This window comes from Dermacentor silvarum, chromosome 3 (assembly GCF_013339745.2).
Source record: "Dermacentor silvarum isolate Dsil-2018 chromosome 3, BIME_Dsil_1.4, whole genome shotgun sequence".
Classification (NCBI taxonomy): domain Eukaryota; kingdom Metazoa; phylum Arthropoda; class Arachnida; order Ixodida; family Ixodidae; genus Dermacentor; species Dermacentor silvarum.
In genome coordinates this window covers 56925019-56944454 of record NC_051156.1, presented here as the reverse complement: position 1 = coordinate 56944454, position 19436 = coordinate 56925019, and the positions used below count along the sequence as shown (strand labels likewise).

At 49.0% G+C, this 19436-nt stretch overlaps 1 protein-coding gene across 10 annotated transcripts in view; it reads left to right on the top strand.

Moving 5' to 3' along the window:
* LOC119444370 (fatty acid synthase-like) overlaps positions 1 to 19436 on the top strand; it is a 648066-nt gene that overhangs the window by 47359 nt on the left and 581271 nt on the right. The window contains exon 8 of one of the 10 annotated variants that reach the window (XM_049663307.1): positions 1671 to 1844. The exons of the other annotated variants lie outside the window; for them this stretch is intronic. Coding sequence (XP_049519264.1) covers positions 1671 to 1844 — 174 coding nt within the window. The remainder of the gene's footprint in view (positions 1 to 1670; positions 1845 to 19436) is intronic. 10 annotated transcript variants of the gene reach the window in all.

The following is a 19436-nucleotide window of genomic DNA, read 5'->3' as shown; positions in this document are numbered from 1 at the left end:
AGCTCGAAATTGCAATGCATTTCCGCGAACTTCAATTGAAGTACTCGTGCTCGGAGTTCTACACCGACGCATCTAAGTCCCATGCTGGCGTATCTTACGCGGCTGTTGGCCCCTCTTTTTCTAAATCTGATGTATTGAACCCCCTAACAAGTATATTCACAGCAGAAGCATACGCAGTACTGTCTGCGGTGAAACATATAAAGAAATTAAAACTAGAAAAAGCAATAATATTCACAGACTCGTTAAGTCTTGTAAAAGCGCTAACCTCTTTACAAAAGCATAAAAATCCTGTTTTTATTGAGCTTTACTCACTCTTGTGTAACATTTACCAATCTCGTAGACATATAATAATATGCTGGGTGCCTGGCCATAGAGGCATCGAGGGCAATGTGCTAGCAGACCAGTTGGCCACATCAACTACGTCGCAAGCTATTAATCCTGCCGCTGCTATTTCCTCCACAGATCTGAAGCCTTTTTTGCGAAGGAAACTGCGAGGCCACTGGCAGCGTCTGTGGGACGCTGAAACAACTAATAAGCTCCACTTGATTAAGCCACAGTTAGGTTTCTGGCCCTGTACAACTAAAACACGACGAACTGATGTCCTATTCTGTCGTCTAAGAATAGGACACACGTACGGCACCCACAATTTTCTATTGAGTGGTAATGACCCTCCAACCTGTGGTAGATGTGGCGAGAGGCTCACCGTCCTCCACGTCCTCCTGGAGTGTCGGGAAGCCGAAAGAGAAAGAAAGAAACACTTTCCTCTAGCATATCGCTATTATGTCCCTCTACATCCCGCTATGTTTCTCGGTAAAGAACCGCTCTTTAACACCAAAGCAGTCCTCGCATTTCTGAATGATGTTGTGCTACATGTTATTAGCCCAACAAGTTCGTAGCGCATCCTCTCTCCAGAGGATGTTGCTGTGATTGTTTTTTATAGCACATGCCTCCAGGCCCTTGTGTCTCAAGGGCTCTGTTTAGGCACTTGTGCTTCTGGCTTATTCTTGCATCTGCAATATTTTGGAAGTCATATCATTCTTTCGCAATGCATTGTTCATGTCTATAGTACACATCATTAGTCATTGCCATAATCTTATTACGTATAGATTTTACGCACTTTACAGCGACTGCTTTTAGGCCCCTTTACAGCCATGCCACATCTAACCTTCATATAATTGACTATTCATATACCACTAACAAGCCATTACCATCGTCCTGGCGCTCTTTGGCCACACCTGGCCCTTGCGCCAATAAACAACAATAATCATCATCAAGGTTGGCGTTCCACTTAGTCACCCGAAAACACCACCCGAGTCTTTTTATAAAAGTACCAGCGTAGATTGAAACCAGCACGCAACTTCCATCGTCACTAGTTCATTCAAGACTACATTTACCGATCAAACTGAACAACTGTATTACTTTTTTGCATGTTTCTCATGTTTGTCTTAATACTCAGCTTTCTTAATTGAACTAGAGCCAAATTTTTTAAGATTATTTTTTCTGCCTAACAGAAAACAAGTTTCTGTAGGTCTTTGTGGATAGCACTTCCACTTGTGCTAACTACGCTACCCCTTGCAGGACAGTGTCTGCTTAGCAAAAGGGCGGAATGGAGGGCATATGGTATACGATTATTAAGCAGTACAGGCTTCTGACTTTTTTTTCCTTTACAGGGCCGAATGGCATGCTCAAGTGGGACAACAACTGGATTACATTCATAGACACAATGATTCACGGCAGTAGTCTTGCGTATCCCAAACGAGCCCTGAAGCTTCCCGTAAAGATAATTTCCTGCCGCATTGACCCAGTCGTTCACATGGAGATGACTAAGAAGGCAACGGAATCAGGTGGGTTTTGGACTATACCAGTTCTTACATTTTAACAACAGGTGTAAAACAAAGGAGTCTTAGCACTGGAAGGGCGGGAAAGGGGAAGTTTATTGCCCGAAGGACAGTAACAACGCGTCCATACTGGCCGTTCGAATCAGTCCAGAAGCGCCAGATCACGATCGAGCCGCTTGTGCTGAGCGCGCTAGTCTCCGTCTTCTTCGTCTAATATTTAACAAGATGTAATACGTGCCACAAGGATACCGGTGTCATTTATGCACAGCGAAAAGAAAGATATAAAAGCAAAGCATATTGTCGGAGGTAAACCAAAGGAAGGCGCTGAGACAAAATTACGCGCTCAGCTTTCAGGTTTTACCTCAAGATTATAGACAAAACTCTGCATCGAAGAATACACCGCGCATGCACGCACAGAGAGAGAGAGACGGACGGACTACATTGTTCTAGAAGCCTTCTAGTACACTGTAGACGGACGGACGCAGAAAAAGAATAAGGCAAGGGTGCTGACACTGCTTCCGGTCTGTTTATAAGGTTCCGCATTAGGTTTGTTTAGCTTTAGGTACACAACTGGATCTTGTAGAGAGTTAAAAATAATGTTTTCCTTGAAAGTGAGAAGTAAACGTGGGTAAGTCCCTTCAGCTAGGGAGTCAAAAGATTTATTGCTGCTCGATCGTCTTTTTAGGCGCCGAGGAACCTACCACTATTCAAACAGCTTGGAAGTGACAAGGAAACCCGCTTCCTCATAAATGTAACACGTGCGTGTTTCGCTTTTCACAAAAAAAGGCGCAATACGAAATTTTCTATTCCAAACAGCGGCGCACCGAGACGTTTTGGAAAATTAATTGTTTGACGCTGCTTTGTTGCAGATTGTTCATATCGGTTCTCCGCTTCAAAACATTTTTCAAACAGCAAACGCCCGCTTACAAATATTTTCACGATTAAAATTGGAATCGCGCACAAAAATTGTTGGCGGTGCTTTCATCCTATGAAAGCGATTGGCGGCTGTTATGCGACTAGCATGCTTTCTCTCGAATGGTGTATAATTAGCGATTTTACGTGATGGATTCTTGTGATGGTGGAGTTGACAAAACAGAGACAGGGTTGTATTACACAATAAATTTCAACATGTTTATTTGTTTTGATGCGGTTTAGTTAATTTCTATCGTACATCAGTCATACTAAATCATGAGTACACTCAATCTCATTCATTTCGAAATTACAAGTTATTTTTCGCCAATCCTCCAAAACGGATATACACCACTGTGACACATAGTTTTTTATGTGACTGGGTGCCGGTGAGTTTGAGTATACGTTACTTTTGAAGGTTACCGAATGAAACCACTTGGTCCGTCGGACATCCGAATTATGTCCCAATGTCAGTGCAGCGTTTCAGACAAATAGGACGCCCGCTGGAAGTCCGGTTAAGCATATCCAATCACCGGTGTCCCAAGGATAACGCACATGGATCTGTTTCGAATATCATACCACAGATATACTTGTTGAGAAAAAAAATGGCGATGACAGATGTATGCACAGAGAGGTATACGATACACATTTATTATATTTAACGATTCGATACCCCATGTGTCAAAGTGGCGCATATCGGCTTTGGAGAATTTGTCAACATTGCGCACACACCGTGTGACGCCTGCTCAGCGGTTGATTTCACAAAAATGAAATGAACCACCGAATTCGCTCAGTATGTCGAGCTGTTCCATTAAGATGACGCCGTGTTTTGACTCGATATGCAAGAACAGGTAATTATGTAGGAGATATTTTCTTACGTAGAACAGAAGTGTGATAAAAGGGAAAGCTTTGTTATACATCATTCGCTTGTACTACATATCGTGCACATATGGCCGCCGAATATACAACCACAAATGTAATCGACGAGATCTCGACCAACCCTGCAACAGGCGCACTAACGTCAAAAGCGGGAGGGCAGGCAATCGCCAGCCGCGGTAACTATATACAGAGGCAGAGTCAAAAACAGGGCTAGAGAAGGAGAACGGCAGCCCAGAAGAGCTCGTGCTGCAAGCGGTGTAGAGATCGCGATCTCGATGGCCTAACAGCCCGCCACGCTTCGAGTGGGCCTGGGCATTTGGCGCCACTGTGTCGCACGCCGGGCAGCCCCCAAGAGACTCCGAGGCGGTGTGCATCCCCGCGAAGTATTAACCTAGCCGGACAGGAGCTAACTCCGGGAAATGCGCGCTGTGGGAGCATCCGCGGTGCCTTGCGCCTGTGTTGTTCACCTTGAGTGTCGGTGAAGTTTACTGAAGTGTACTTAGGGGTTGCTGTTTCCAAGTCGGTCACTCTTTCTGGCACCGTGAATCCAATGGCATGTTTTCGCTTTCTTTATTGCGATAGCAATTATATGGACACTTCAACCCGATTTCTGCCGTCGCCGTCACCATCGCCGTGAGGTTCCGTATAGATTCCAAGGGCGATAAAATCGCCGCCGCGTGCCGTATGCGCGAGCGAAAGCGCGCGGGGGACGCGCGCTATCACGGAGGGCAAACTCCCCCGCGCGCAATCACGGAGAATGAACGTCGCGCGAAAGGCCGTGGGGTTATGGGAGGGAGTGAGGCGGGGCGGCGCTGTGCTCCGGCACCAGAGGCGTATTTGCCACTCAATCTCCCACGCGAAAGCATGAAAGCGGGAAGGCAGCGCGGTATGGAGGGGGGGGGGGCAGCTTCTCCTCTGCCAACAGCTTCTCCTCTGCACAACTTCTCTGCAGTTTGCCCTGCGTTGGAGCTCGTCTTAGCCGTCTCTTATCTCCACACGGCTCTGACCTTTGTATGCGCTGTGCATTCGCCGCTCAGTTTCCGTTGAAGTGATAGACCGCGCGAGCCTTCGCCCGCTGCGGCGGCTGCGCTTGCTGCCAACGTTTTGACAGTCGTTGTCTGCGGTCATTCAGAGTGATCTATTCATGTTTGCTTGTGGGCGCTGACACCACGATTGTTAATTCAGTTAGTAAGCGAATGTGTCCAAGTTTATGCAGCCGATAAAACCACTATCCATACTCCGAATAGCTCTCTACTAATTTGCTATCGCAATCGATGCTTCACCTTTCGGGCGAAACTGCGACATTTTTTTTATTTTTTCGCATCCAACCGCGGGTCCAAGAATGCTAGCGTACGTTAACTAACCACAGGTGGTCATAACTGCTCCTGAGTTCACCACTGTAGGCCTCCTGCGCTGGAGGTTTGAATGAAGCATGGCGCCACCTATTGGCACATGAGGCGTGGAATCAAGTAGGACGTTGTCCGACTCCCTGATTGAGTTCGCTGTATAGCTGTCGAATGCGAAGCACCTACATGACTTGTTTCTGGCGCGTATTTCGCGTATTTGACGTCTGTATCACTTCGGAGAAGAGCTAACAACTTCTCTTGCTTGGTCAGAGACGCTACAAGCCTTGGGCGCGATCTTGTACGCGTTCCAAAATGGAACGGAGGCGGTCCGTTCCATCGAGCCGCACACGATTGATCAATTTGAACCGTGACGATCAAATTGACCAATCGTGTGCGGCTCGATGGAACGGACCGCCTTCGTTCCATTTTGGAACGCGTACAAGATTGCGCCCAAGGCCGTCCTAAAATAGCTGTTTGCCTCATTCGCCAATCCCACGCAGAAAGTGGAAGCGAGCGCTGCGGTGCGACGCCCTGCCCTGCAACGTCGTCATTGACGCTACTGTTGCGTTGTTAAATGCCATGAACAAAAAGGACTTCAACACAAGGGGCATTATAACGTCAAACTATTCCTATCTGCTTTTATTCCAATCTTCTGAAGTCAAACTGACGTCACCGCCGACGCAAGCATCGGGCGGTGACCTGCAGCGTTATCTGAACAGCCCAATCAAACGCTCTCCTCGTTTATAGGAAGTCACCGTTGTTCGCTTTCATGATGAATAACACTGCCTAAACTGAGCGGGTTTTATTATCTAATTGGCTGACATGAGGAGAGGAGCACGCTCAAGTGGTGAAGCTTTTGTTGGGGCCAAGCCAGCGAAATGAATGCACATAACCGTACACTCTAAAAACAGTTGCACCCTTTGGGGCGTATTTTTGCCACATAACAGTAATCGTCATCTGACTTGCGTGGCTTTCCTTTCTTTAATGCTGTGCGCCCGGCACTTCTCGGTCACGAACGACAAGAGCGTTATCAGCGTGACACAGCGTTCTCGACAGGAAAGTAGCAAGTGCAGAGTTTTCAAGATAAGAAACGCAAGCAAGACAGATGACGATTATTGTTGTGTGGCAAAAATGCGCCCCAAAGGGTGCAACTGTTTTAAGAGTGAGGGTGGGGCCGACGTCTCCGATTAGTCGGCTTCCCCTTACTTAGCTTGTGGTAGCTGGTCGAAAATCGCGCCGGCGTGCAATGGAAGGTTAAGAATGCCGCTAAAGGGGGATCCTCAGCAAGGAAGAGTTGGCAGAGCGACGTTGTATACGTGCCGAAAGAACTGGAAAAAAGCCCTTATACACTTTAAGAACAGTTGCACCCTTTGGGGTGCATTTTTGCCATACAACAATAATCGTCATGTGTCTTGCTTGCGTTTCTTATCTTAACTCTGCACTTGCTACTTTCCTGTCGAGAACCCTGTGTCACGCTGATAACGCTCTTGTCGTTCGTGACCGAGAAGTGCCGGGCCCACAGCGTTAAAGAAAGGAAAGCCACGCAAGTCCGATGACAATTATTGTTCCGTGGCAAAAATACGCCCCAAAGGGTGCAACTGTTTTTAGAGCGTACCTTCGGGAAAGTACCGCCATCTACTCTCTCCTCCGCCGTCTCCTCTCCTAAAACGCTCGTTTTGTTTTTTCTATACATTTTGCTTGTGAAAGCTAGTTGACGGTGGTGCCCCTCCGAAAGCTCCCGTTTAAGCCTTCAGGCCGGGCCGCCGCCGCCGGCCCAGATGGACTTTCGAAATGGCTCAGAGGCGAAAAAAAAAGAAAGAACTACAAAGAATAGAAAGCACGCGCTATCATCGTCTAATCTGACATACAGGAGAGAGAGAAGCCGCGTTGTTCAAAGGATGAGGGTACTTTTCGGAAGGTATTGGGACTTTAGGATCGATATCGTTTTACCGCCACGCAAAAACGTTCATTCAACGCAAGGAAATCCATGCTCACCGGCAGGTGCGAGTAGCGAGTGCCTGAGCGATCGGCGTGCGGCCATCTGCTATTCCTTTCGAAAGGGGGCAGTCTCTGGCTAATCAGAAAAACATTTAGTTCTGTTCGGCATATTAATGCACCTTTACCGCGCGCACGTCACTTTGACGCGGTGAGTTATCGCGGTTTTGTGATGTCGCGTGACCGACGGGCGAAGTAGGCGCAGCCCGAAAGATTTTGACCAATAGCAGAAGGCTAATGGCGAAAAGGCGTCGAATCAGGAGAGAGAGAGAAACAACTTTTATTGAAAATGTCAAGTGTAAGAAGAGGTTATCTCCCCTCCCTAAGATGGCGGTCAGGAGCCCTTAGGTTCGGCTTGCCATCTTCGGCTTGCCTTACGAATCAGGAATAATTATTTTTCTTTCGTACGGTTTAATCATGCATAATTAGTGCGTACACATCATATAAGATGGGGAGCTATCGCGGTTTTCTTGACGTACCGTGACAGACAGGCGAAGTTGGGGGTGGCCCGAAAATTTTTGATTTATCGTGGAGGGCTGATTACACAATAGGAATATAAAAGTTTGGAATAGCTTCACGTTATAGCGCCGAAGGCTCAGTTTAAACAGTTACCATCCCATTCGTACGTAGCATGATACTGCGACAACGCAGGATAGCGGCTGTTCGGCGCACGGCGAATGCGAAACAACGTGCATTCCGCGACGGCCGCCCGCATTGGAGCGACGTGACTGCCGAGTGACAACGAAAGAATTTGCAGTGAGTGCTTCGTTGCCAAAACGAAAAAAAAGAAGCCGTCGCGAGCCATTTTCGGTATGTGTGGATCATCTTTCCATCGGTTTAAATTGAAGTTGCGCTCGTAGCAAGATGCCTGTGTCGACGATCTACAAGCTTGGTCGCACGTCGCACTGATTGCTCGGCACGCCCAGGCGCGGATCCAGGGGGGATGTCCGGATGTCCTGACCCCCCCCTCAGATTTCTGCATCGCCCCCGCGCTGACAGGGGGATGGCCCTGTCGCAAAAAATATGGCCACCAGTATTCTTCAAAATTATTTTTCGCGAGTACCAGTGGTAACAGCCATGTAGAAGTAAAGCTAGCTCGCTCACAAGCTTAGTTGTATTCCGTAGGGGTGTGGTGTCGCGAGATTGCGGTAGTTATTTTTTCTCATGCACACCTTGGACCTCCTGGCGCCGGCCGTGCCTTACTCGTACCGTCGGTGGCGTCGAATGAACGAGCGGACGTCCCTTTTGCCAAGCATGCCGATGTCCGCGCGAGCGCCTTCGCGCCTGATCAACTTAGTTCCCCATTGGGGTGTCAACGGTTGCCTCATTGGCTGTCATCGGTTCCGCGACCAACCTGCTTAATGAAAGATCTCTCTCGCTGAAGTGTTCATATATAAATAATAACAACTAACAGCTAAACTAAGGACTACGCATAGGCGATTTTTTAAAAACTGTAGCACCAATTGTGATCACAGTTACACGTTGACAATATCCAGTACGAACACAATACCGTTCGTATGCTACAAGTTTTTCATTGTAATTTCGCAGCTGTATTGTCATACATTAAGCATAGGAGGCTCAAAGCCACCAGATCCGTTTATCTGAGTGGCCGTGCTCGCGGAGCGGGGCGAAACCTCGAGCAGCGGCTGCGAAATGGGGGAGCATGACGTCAGCGGCCAACGCCAGCGCGCGGGCATAGAGAAAGGAATTGCGCGGGCTTAGGATGGCGTCGCGTGGTTAGAGAAACGGCAGCAGATGCGCGCCTTGTGTAAAAGGATGACGTCGCGTGGGAAACAAAATATCAAGACGCTAGCTGGCTCGCGCTCACGGCTACTACGCCACATCGTTCTTCCTGTAGGTGCCGTCGTGAGTCTTCATACGCGGTGATTCGCATATCGTAAACAACCAGCGTAGTGGTTGCCGCGTTGGAGCAGAGCGTTGCTCCAAAGCAAACGAAGGTGTCTCAGCCGAACACAAGGAATCTTCTTAAGGAAATCAAGGTGTCCCAACAGAACTCCAAAGATGGACCCGTGCTTACACATTTATAACGAACCTGCGACAGATCATCCCAAATTTTATTTTAAGAAACAATACAGGCTAGATATACCGGGTGTTCAAAATTAAGCTTTATGGTTTTCTTAAAATGAGGCACTGGGAGGCACGTGAAAACCACCTGCGCAAATAAGTTATGTGGCCAGGGGGACACAAAGTGAGATGATAATTATCGCTAGTCAGCAGCCGAATTGACTAAAATTGAATAATTAACATTTTATTGACTGCAGTAAGTGTGTATGTTCGTATTCAAAAGTTAGAGGCAGTCGTGTTTCTACACAGTTTCACTTCGAAGAATCCTTCTTTACTCGCGGACAACTTTCTGTGGCAATGAAGGGAAAGCTACGGAGGCAAAGCGCTCACAAGTGAGGGTGCTTCTGAAAAGAGTCCCGCGTTTTAATCCACGTTGGTTTATGTTGGCGAAGAGTAAACATAAACAGCTTATTAGTAACAGTTAAATAAGACAGAACACACCACTGAGTGTAAAAGTTTACTCATTTTGCGGCTTTTCCCTTCCGCGTCTGGGCAAACGCGAAATCGTCGCACGTGGAAGTTGCGTCGATTCAGCGTCTGTTCCGAGCAACCAAAAGCACTGTCAAACGCTGCCGGACTACTTGGCGCGGTAACACATTTGCAGCATCCACGCGCCCGTAGCTTTCCCTTCATTGCCACAGAAAGTTGTCCGCGAGTATAGCGTGTCTATGCTCCGAGATATCCAACTACAAATTTTAATTGTCGTTCGCATGATTACGCATGCAAGAGAGTGAGGATCGGCGCAAAGCTCCTCCCTGATGTGCCGCGGCTGTTGGGTACGGCGCTTAGTCTGACAACGCGGCGGAGGCATTGGCAAAGATAATAACTGTCCCCCTTCCCCTCACGGCTGGCGAAAGAAAAAAAAATCGAAGAACCCGTAACCGCTGTCGTAACACGCGACCGCGCAGCCTGTAAAGATGGCGGCAGCTGCCATGCCGAGATAATGGCGCGCGCAGAGAAGCCGGAGGTTAGTGCGCGTGCGTAATGGTGACTAGACGACCGGGCATGGTCCTTGCCTGGGCTACACAAATAAAGTGACTGCCGATTTCCAAGTATTGAAAGTTTTATTGAAATCAAAAGCAACAACGGTACCATGAACAGCAGAAACCTTTTTAGCTATGCTAACGAATATTTCATACTGCCGCTTTAAATTTGGTGTTGTCATTCACAAATTTCATGACAACACTTCACCCATCAAGATGTCAATGCCCTAAAAATGTTCAAAATGACTCCCTTCCACAGCAACGCAAAGCATAAACCGCTCTCGCGTCGAGTCGATAACTCTGCGCAGTACAATGGAAATTTGGAGTCGGATATCTCGAAGCACGAACACGCTAGAATAATTCTTCCGACTGATACTGTGTAGAAACACGACTGCCTCTAAGTTTTCAATACAAACATACCCACTTACTGCAGTCGACAAAAAATAATTGTTCAAGTTTAGTTAATTGGGCTGCTCACAGCGATAATTATCATCTCACTTTGTGCCCCCCTGGCCACATAACTTAATTGCACAGGTGGTCTTCGCGTGCCTCCCAGTGCCTAATTTTAAGAAAAGCATCAAGCTTAGTTTTGAACACCCTGTATTATCAGGCACAGCCGCCAAGCACATGGCTGTTTTGGGTAATGTCATTTCCCTATAAGCTCGGAGAAACCGATACCTGGCTTCGCTGTAGGGCTTCTTCATCTTTCTGGGGTTTTACGTGCCAAAACCAGTTCTGATTATGAGGCACGCCGTAGTAGAAGGCTCCGGATTAATTTTGACCACCTGGGGTTCTATAACGTGCACTACAACGTAAGCACACGGGCGTTATTGCATTTCGCCTCCATCGAAATGCGGCCGCCGCGGCCGGGATTCGATCCCGCGATCTCGTGCTCAGCAGCGCAACGCCTGAGCTGACTGAGCCACCACGGCGGGCTACAGGTGTTGCTCTATAGCCGTATAAAACGCGGGTTAATCGTGAGCAGAAACGGTGAACTTCGGTAAATGAGAGAGGCTACCATCATCATCATCATCATCATCAAAAGCTGACCCCCCCCTCAGAAAAAACCTGGATCCGCCCCTGGGCACGCCCTCGTGCCATTGCTCCCGCGTTCGTCGTTGTCCTCGTCTTCCACAGCTGTCTGTGTTGCCGCTCGTCATTCCAGCGTAGATTTTCACTTCTGTCGTCGTAATGGGGAGGCCGCGTTTGCGGGGTTAAGAGCCATTGCTTAAGTCAGTATGAGCCCATTAGCGGTGCATCACTGCATGGTTCCCACCTCCCCAGGTTTCACGTTAGTGGAGCTGCATTTCGCTCAATGGGTCATTCGAGCACCGAGTTTTTTTTAACGACCCTATCTACTTCAGGTAGGGGGCGGTGTACGTTATGCGACTTATCGCGTACGCCTGCATGAGACGGATCGCGCAGGGTTCGCGCATACCGTTGCGACTATTCGCGATGCGATGCAAGAGTCGGATCGTGTCGTCTACCGAACGATGAAGTCTGCGCAGCGTCTCTGCGTTATATCCGTTTGCCTGAAGGTGTAACCCCAGGATACTAATTTTGTCTACGTGCGGTATGGGAGTACCGTCTTCCGAGATAACGCGTATCTTTGAGTATTCCCGTTCCTCTTCGGGCATGGTTTTGCGACCTCTGCTCGTGGGTTTGTAGACTAACAGTTCGGACTTGGTCGCCGAGCACATGAGCCCTCGCAAATACTCCTGAAACGCATCTACTCCCGCCTGTAGCGTTCACTCGACGTGACCTCCCGCGGGAACCCAGAGGGTGATGTCATCCGCGTAGAGACAGTGATACATTCCTTCTACTTGTGTTAATTTCTCGGGTAGCCCGAATAGAACTAAATTAAATAGTAATGGTCATTTAACGGAGCCTTGAGGCGTGCCCGTCGGGCCCGTCTCAAATTCCGACGATTCCTCGCCGCCGACGACAACGCTAGCGCGTCTGCCTGTAAGAAAATCTAGAATGTAAATGTATGTTCTTCGGCCTAGTCCTAATGTTTTAACTCTTTAAAATCGCTTCGTGCTTAACGTTGTCAAAGGCGTTTTTAATATCTAGACGGAGAATCGCCTTGGTGGAGCTGGTAGTGTCGTCTACGATCTGGTGTTTTAGCTGAAGCAATACGCCCTGTGCGTAGAGATTGCGGCGGAATCCCAGTGAGGTGTGCGGCAACGCGTCGCGATCTACGAAAAAGTCGGTCACGCGGTTGAGAATTGCGTGTTCCAGGACTTTGCCGACGCAAGACGTGAGCAAAATCGGTCTGAGATTGTCGAGCGTAACTCGCTTGCCCGGTTTAGGTATCGTGATAACGCCAGTTTCCAAGCTTCGAGAAGGGAGCCCACACGCCAGCCCTCGTTGACGTATGTCACGAGTCGAGAGACTGACTCGTCGCTAGGTTACGGAGAGTCTTGGTAACCCTGTCAGGGCCGGGCGCCGATCTGGTGTTAAGCTCGAATAGGACTGTCCGAATTTCTGCTTCGCCAAATTCCGCGTCTAGTTTCTCCTTTGCGACGCCGTCTTATTCGGGGTGTTGGACGTTTTTGCCCGTATTAAAATAATGGCCACGTATTGCATCGAGGAAGTTATCGCCTTTAAAATCTCTTACTAGACTACGAGTCTTGCGGCTTTGAGCGGCCCGAGTCTCTTTGGGATCTAAGAGGTGCCGAAAGAGGCGCCAAGCACTCGCCCCGCTCATCTGCCACTCGAAGCCGTTGCACGTGTCTTCCCACTGTACTAACACAACCAGCGTCCTGGCAGCTGGGAGGAAGTGGACCACTCCCCCACCTGGTTTGAAAAACTATGGTGGCCGCTTCTGGTGCAGCACGTCAAGAACGCGCTGTGCCAGGAGGCATGAGCCTACCAGGAGGCCCGGACTTGGGCTTTAGTTCCTTCGGGGCTACTAAATGTTATTTCTCTCTCTCTCTTCCCACTGTGCCTTACATACTTGCAGCGCGTATTCTTCGATGTCCCTGTCTAATTGTGCTATGCGTTTGCGCAACGCCCTGTTATGTATTTGGAATTTCCACCTCTTTAGGTGTGCTCGCTGTGCTTCCCACATGTGTAGGAGCCTGCTCTACGGCGATTACTTCGAGGTTCGCCTAGGGCGGAACATCGCACGTTGCCGCGTCTACCTCCATTTTGAGCGTCTCGGTCCATTCGTCTATATGTCCGTAATCGGCTCGTCACCTTGCCCCCCTTCTTCTCGTTTCTTGCCGAAAAAACATTATGGGGTTTTACGTGTCAAAACCAGTTCTGATTATGAGGCACGCCGTAGTGGGGGACTCCGGAAATTTGGAACATCGGGTGTTATTTAACGTGCACCTAAATCTAAGTACATGGGTGTTTTCGCATTTCGCCCCCATCGAAATGCAGCTGCCGTGGCCGGGATTCGATCCCGTGACCTCGTGCTCAGCAGCTCGACACCATAGCCACTGAGCGACCACGGCGGGTCATTTCTTGCCAAACGTGTCCCACTTGACGAGCTTGAGTTTACGGCCTTTGCTTTCAGGGGTAGTCCTACGACCGCCCGGACCCTTGTCTATCGTGATCTCGATGAGCGAGTAGTCGCTCCCCAAGTCCTCCTGGGTATTTCGCCAGTGCGCTGCGGTCACGTTCGACACGAACCCAAGGTCTGGTAGCGTGTCTACGCTCACGCTGTTCCCCCTGCGTGTATGATCGGCGGGGTTCACGATGAGTTCAAGCCTTTGGTCTTACGAGTCTTGCCAAAGGTGTTTGACCTTGCGTGTTTCTCGCGTGGAAGCCAAGGATCCGTGGGGCGCGTTAAAGTCGCGAGCAACAAGCAGAGGCTCGCCGCCGGCGGCCGCGCGCGCTCCACAGAGGAGCTCCCCGAATCGGTGCTGCAGCGTGGGTTTACTGTATGCGTTAAGGACGAAGAGTCCTCGGCCGCGCTTAGGAATTAATTCTACGAATACGTGAGGTATCTTTACGAAGGCAAGTTCTCGCTGCGCCACAGTGACGTTAGGTCGAACGAGCACGGCGGTGACCGGAGCGCCGACGTTGAGAGCCACCCCACCGCAGCATTCGGTGTAGTGATATCCACCGCGTGTGATGTACCCCGTTTCATTCTCTACCTGTTGTCCGTCGCGGCCGCGTCTATGGCTTTGTAGCCAGCTAGTTTCACCGACCCGTTTGTCTTCTGTAAAAGGATCACGCCCGGTTTCGTCTCGCGGCTGCGTATGAATTGCTGGAGATTACCCCGCTTTCACCTGTAGCCCCGGCAGTTGCACTGCCAGATTGTGTACTGTTGTTTGCTGGTGTTATTGTGATTGTTTTCATGCCTAGCCATGGTGATGCTTGTGTTTAATTTAACCCGTCGCCATCAAGGCGACTTGGTTGCATGCTGCGGTGGCGTCTCTACGTCCGTCAGTGTATTTTGCTGCTGCGCATTCTGTTATTGCTGTCTAGCGTACGGCTTGCTCATCATTCTAATCGGTCGGCCCGCTGCTGGCGGGAGCCTCGCTTCTATGACGTCTATGCGCGCCGAGTCAGCCGAGTTCGCGGCGAACAGCTGTGTCATTTGCTCGGAAAGCTTAGCTATCGCGTTTTTGAACATTTCGTTCATCTGTGCCGTTTGTGTTGCAAAACGTTCGTCGAGGTTCTTCGCGATGCTATCGACTGGTTTCTGTAATATCTCGTAACGACCGCATCGCCCCTTGCGGGACCTAGTGCGATCCCTTTCGCGGTACATGTGTGGTCCTCGCGTTCATCCACCGTCTCCACCGAACTGCTCTCGTCGTCCGTGTCCATAACGGTCGGCTCGGGCCCTGTTGGAGTCGGCGATCGAGGCGCCGGGGGCCGATGTATCTTCGCTTGTTGTTGCTGCGGTTGGCCAGAGAAAAAAAAAATTGGAGGATGCTTAGGCTTCGCCTTCAAGAGTGGAACGCGATAGCATTAAAAGATCCCCGGCTGCTTATTACCGGCAACTGCAGCTTTTTTGTCCAACTTCGCCTCCGCACGTGGCTGCCGTAAAGGCTGCCGCGGAGGCGAGCGCCATCTTGATGGTGTTATTGCAAGGAAGTTACCGAGGGCGCGCCGCTGCATGAATTGTAGAAATGCTGGAAAAGGGGTGTAAGTTTGGGTTTCGGCGTAAGAGAATTATGTTTTCTCGTATATTCAAATTACAGTCTGACGCTATCACGTTCGTACGTTGTGGTTAAGTCGTACTTTACAATTTTTCTGACGGATTTTACTTTGATAAATGTAATTTTGTTAACTAACGCCTTGCGCCACGCGGATGGCCTGCGCGGTCGGGTAGGTTCACGATTATTATTTCTGCCAACGACGCCGACGCGCCCACACCGACACCGACGCCGAATTTTCTGCGACACGGGCCCCTTAAACGGGACCTGCTCCTAAACCACTATTTATCGAAGTGGAGAAAGACATTCAAAGTGAAAAAAAAGGCTATTCAAGAAATACTTTGCTGCAAAAGTACTTCAATGCGTTCAGCAGAAGTGGAATTATTCACAATCAAACAAAGCTTCCGCTGTGCTCTCCCTTCCTATTTCAATGCTTTGCACTGCGAAGGCTAAGGCCGAGTTGGGGAGGGGCCCCAACGCTCTGCCATCGAAAGGACACCCTGGCGGGCAGTTCAAATTTCATTTTGGATGTTAACGTAGACGCTGGGACTTCCGATTTTGATGCCTACGACGCACTAAACATTAGCCAAACGCGATTTTCCACATCGAGTTAACGTAGACGCCACGGCTTCCCATTTTGTGCCTACGACGCGCAAAACGTAAGCAAAACGCGGTCATCCAGAGCCAGCAGCCAGTGGACTTGTGGTGGTACCCCGCGGCGGCCGCGGTGTAGCCGACCGCAGCGACCAATAGCAGCCCCGTATTCAAATGTGCTTTATTGCTTAATAAAGCTCACAAAAGAGAGTGAGGATCATGGCTTCTTTGAAACGAAAGCGTTTGAGAGAAAGGCGATTTCGCGCTCCGCTTGCGAGCTTCACGCACCGCCTACGACAATAAAACTGGGCTGAGATGTTCACAGCAGCGTATGCTACCCGCGGACTATGTTATTTCACCAAGCCCGACGGGTAGTTCAGGGCCACTTTAACGCTGTCGCGTTAAAACCTGCCAGCCAGCGCAGTATCGGAGGTCATCCTCCAACCTGACTGCGCGTTCCCCTCCATTTCTTGTGTGGCGGTTTTCGCACGAGCGACCGTTTCATACGGGAATTGTTTGATTACTGTAGCGATAACTGCGAAAGCAAACGCGTTACTTGCTATGTAATATTTAACAGGTAACATGACTATAGAATTAACATGACGAACTTTACGGAGAAAACACGCCCGCTCATGCTATACAGTACACTGCACGACAGCAAAGGGATGAGTCACCGCGAATCTAACCGTACATTGAGAGAACCTCCCAGTATGACGCGTCGTAGGCGCCAAAGTCGGAAGGGCCGTGTAGTTGAGCATTCATAATCCAATTTTAACAGCGCGCCAAGGTGTAGTTCAGTAGGCCGAGCGACATGGAGATTGCCCTTTGCGCCGTAGACGTCCCAGTGCAAGGTATCGACGAAGCAGCGGGAGCATCGCGACGAGGATCAAAAGCGATCTTTGATTGCCAATAACTACTCGATCTGCTGGATACATTGAAATGTTTTTCATATAAAGTATTTCTGAAATTGTCTATTTCAACTGCAAATGCATTTGACGGTTTCAATAAACACTGTTTTAATGCTCCTTTAAGAGGCGGCGTGCAATGAGAATCTCGTGACGGCGGGACCATCGGATTTTCTTCAGTATCGTTATATTAAAACGAACGCATGCTTGCCTGATGGTACAATCTGCTTTCAACATCATCAATATTCTTAAACCTTTGTAAACACATAAATGAATAATGCATATGAACAAATCCTGTCCTTTAAACAAACTATTGATCCCTGCAAATAAAACGTGTTTTTCTTCTGTTTGTTTCGCGGGAAAGTCAGTGACTATATTCTAATCAACTGTTGACATTGAAACGTCTTAGTGCTTATACCTTCGCCTAAGGATTGCTGCGTGACTATTTTCTTTGCAGGTGTAGGTTACGTCTACGATAAACGCATGCGTACATGCCGTTCCGGAGGCATCATTCTGCAAGGGTTAAAGTGCAACACCGCTCCACAGCGTGTCACGGAAGATGTCATGGTACTCAACGAGCACGCGTTTGTGCCTCATATAGACAGTGAGTCTACCAGGCAGAGAAGACAGGCATACCTCCAAGAATACATTGACGCGTGCAGTGGAGCTGCGCAATGCATACTACAAAACTACTGCGGTGAAGAATCCGAATCTCTCGAAGCTGGGAAATGCATTTACAATGCTTTGGAAGAGGTAAAGGAATACAACCTAAAAAATAAAGCGGAGAATCAGGGGCTGCTGAAGACCCTCACTTCCATTCAAGAAGAGATGAACCGTTCCGATCTCTCGCTAGTGCAAATCATCCAATCAGCTATGGAGACCTACGAGAAAGAACTAGAAAATGATGTCATTGGGACAGCTCTGTTTGAAGAAGATCCCTTGAGACACCTTCTCGATGTTGTGGTGGAAAACACTAGCGCCACGAAACTTGAAGTCTGTGAGTTAGTCACCGGAAAAAGTCACTGCATTCTGTCTTCCCAGTTTACTCAACTTCTTGCTATGGCAAAAACAAGGCTAAACGTTGACTACACTGTCGCTTTCCCGTCTGACATTAACTTCACATCGGTGAATGTTCCAGAAGGAACCACTTTACTTCACTGGGATCCCTCTGCAGTTCCAAATAAAAAACTGCCCGAAGCTGACTTGCTTGTTGCATGCCTTACCACGTGGGGATCCAGCCAGTTAGAAATTCTAGCTCAACAACTTTCAGTGCAAAGCAAAAAACAAGGATTCATCCTGATTGCCTTGCGCACCGCCGTGACACCTGCCGAGCAAGTTTTAATGTCTATGGGCGGCATTCAACTTCAAGTACACAAAGAAGACGACGTGGAGTCGTTTTTCAACTCTTATGGGTTCACCGTAATTGGTCTGAAATCAAATAATTTCACAACACTGCTGCTACTGAGGAAAACCAAAGGTATTCTCGAAGAAGCGAAGCCTGAGGTTCTCGATGTGTCCAGCGACAACTTTCATTGGATCGAGGAGCTAAAGTCCAAAGCGATCGAATACGAGAACATGCCAGACGGACACACTCTTTGGCTGCTCGCTGATGAGAACGATACAAGTGGCATCCTCGGCTTGGCAAACTGCCTCCGATGGGAGACAGGAAGAAGGCATCTTAGGTAAGTAGTATAACTACATCGTAACGCACCCTACAGTCCCATAAGCATTTCAGGTCAAATTTTCCACATTCTAATTTCAAGCAGAAGTGAACGGCTGCTTTAGCGTTGAAACATAGTCGTGTGAGAGGGTTAACGGAGGGAAACTAAAGGCAGAGGATTGCTAACCCCTCAAACTCCGCAACATCTTCCACATAAGAGTGAGTGAAAGTCAGGTAATAATTTCATTTTCATTCTCTAATACACGCCTTAATCAAAAAACGCCCAGTCAATACTTGTGCGCTAATTATAGCAACATGTTCCCCTTTTCGTACGCGGCGTAGCGAGTAAGTCACTTACGGGAATTTCGATGCTCTTAACCTACACAAATTCTGGCTGCGCTGGGCAATCTAAACCATTTATGAATTGCTTTACGCTTACAGTAAAACATTCTGTGTGGGCTCCATTATTGCACTACGTTGAGAAACCCCAGGTGGTCAGAAATCGATGGTCAGAGTAAAGTTAGACGGATGCCGGCACACGCCTTCATCCGTGTCACATTTACTCGGTCCCTTGATCAGTCCGATACGTCAGTGTTTACACGCACCGCACAAGTCCATTTGTGCGCTTCCATATACCTTGTCCGAACGCTTTAATGCGATTGGCTTTACTAACGAAGTACAGCTGTGCACTTCGATTGGCTGCGCTACTGTAGTGGCTGTAGAAATGCGACTCGATGCGCCACGGTCACATTAATTTAAATGTGGCTATTGACAGCGAGATCGAGCAACGTCGCCACCTGGTGGATACTGGCTGAATCACGGATAATGTGGCATGGTCTCCTACATTCGCGCGCGCCGGCAAGTTTTTCTCCAGCCATCCCAATCGCACGCAGTAATTTCAAAGGTGGACGTGGCCGGCTCCTCTTCCGCAATGCGGCGCTCGCAACCGAGGGCTACTAAAGCCCCTTGATGTTAGAAAGTAGCGACACGCTTTGATCTACGCCGCCACACCCTCGCCGGCGCGGTCAACCTCCTCCTTTTCTCCCCCTCTTTCGCGGAGGCAGCGCATCCGCCACGCTGAATGGCTGCGGCGCGCGAGACTACCCGGTCAGGTGACCCTGACGTCAC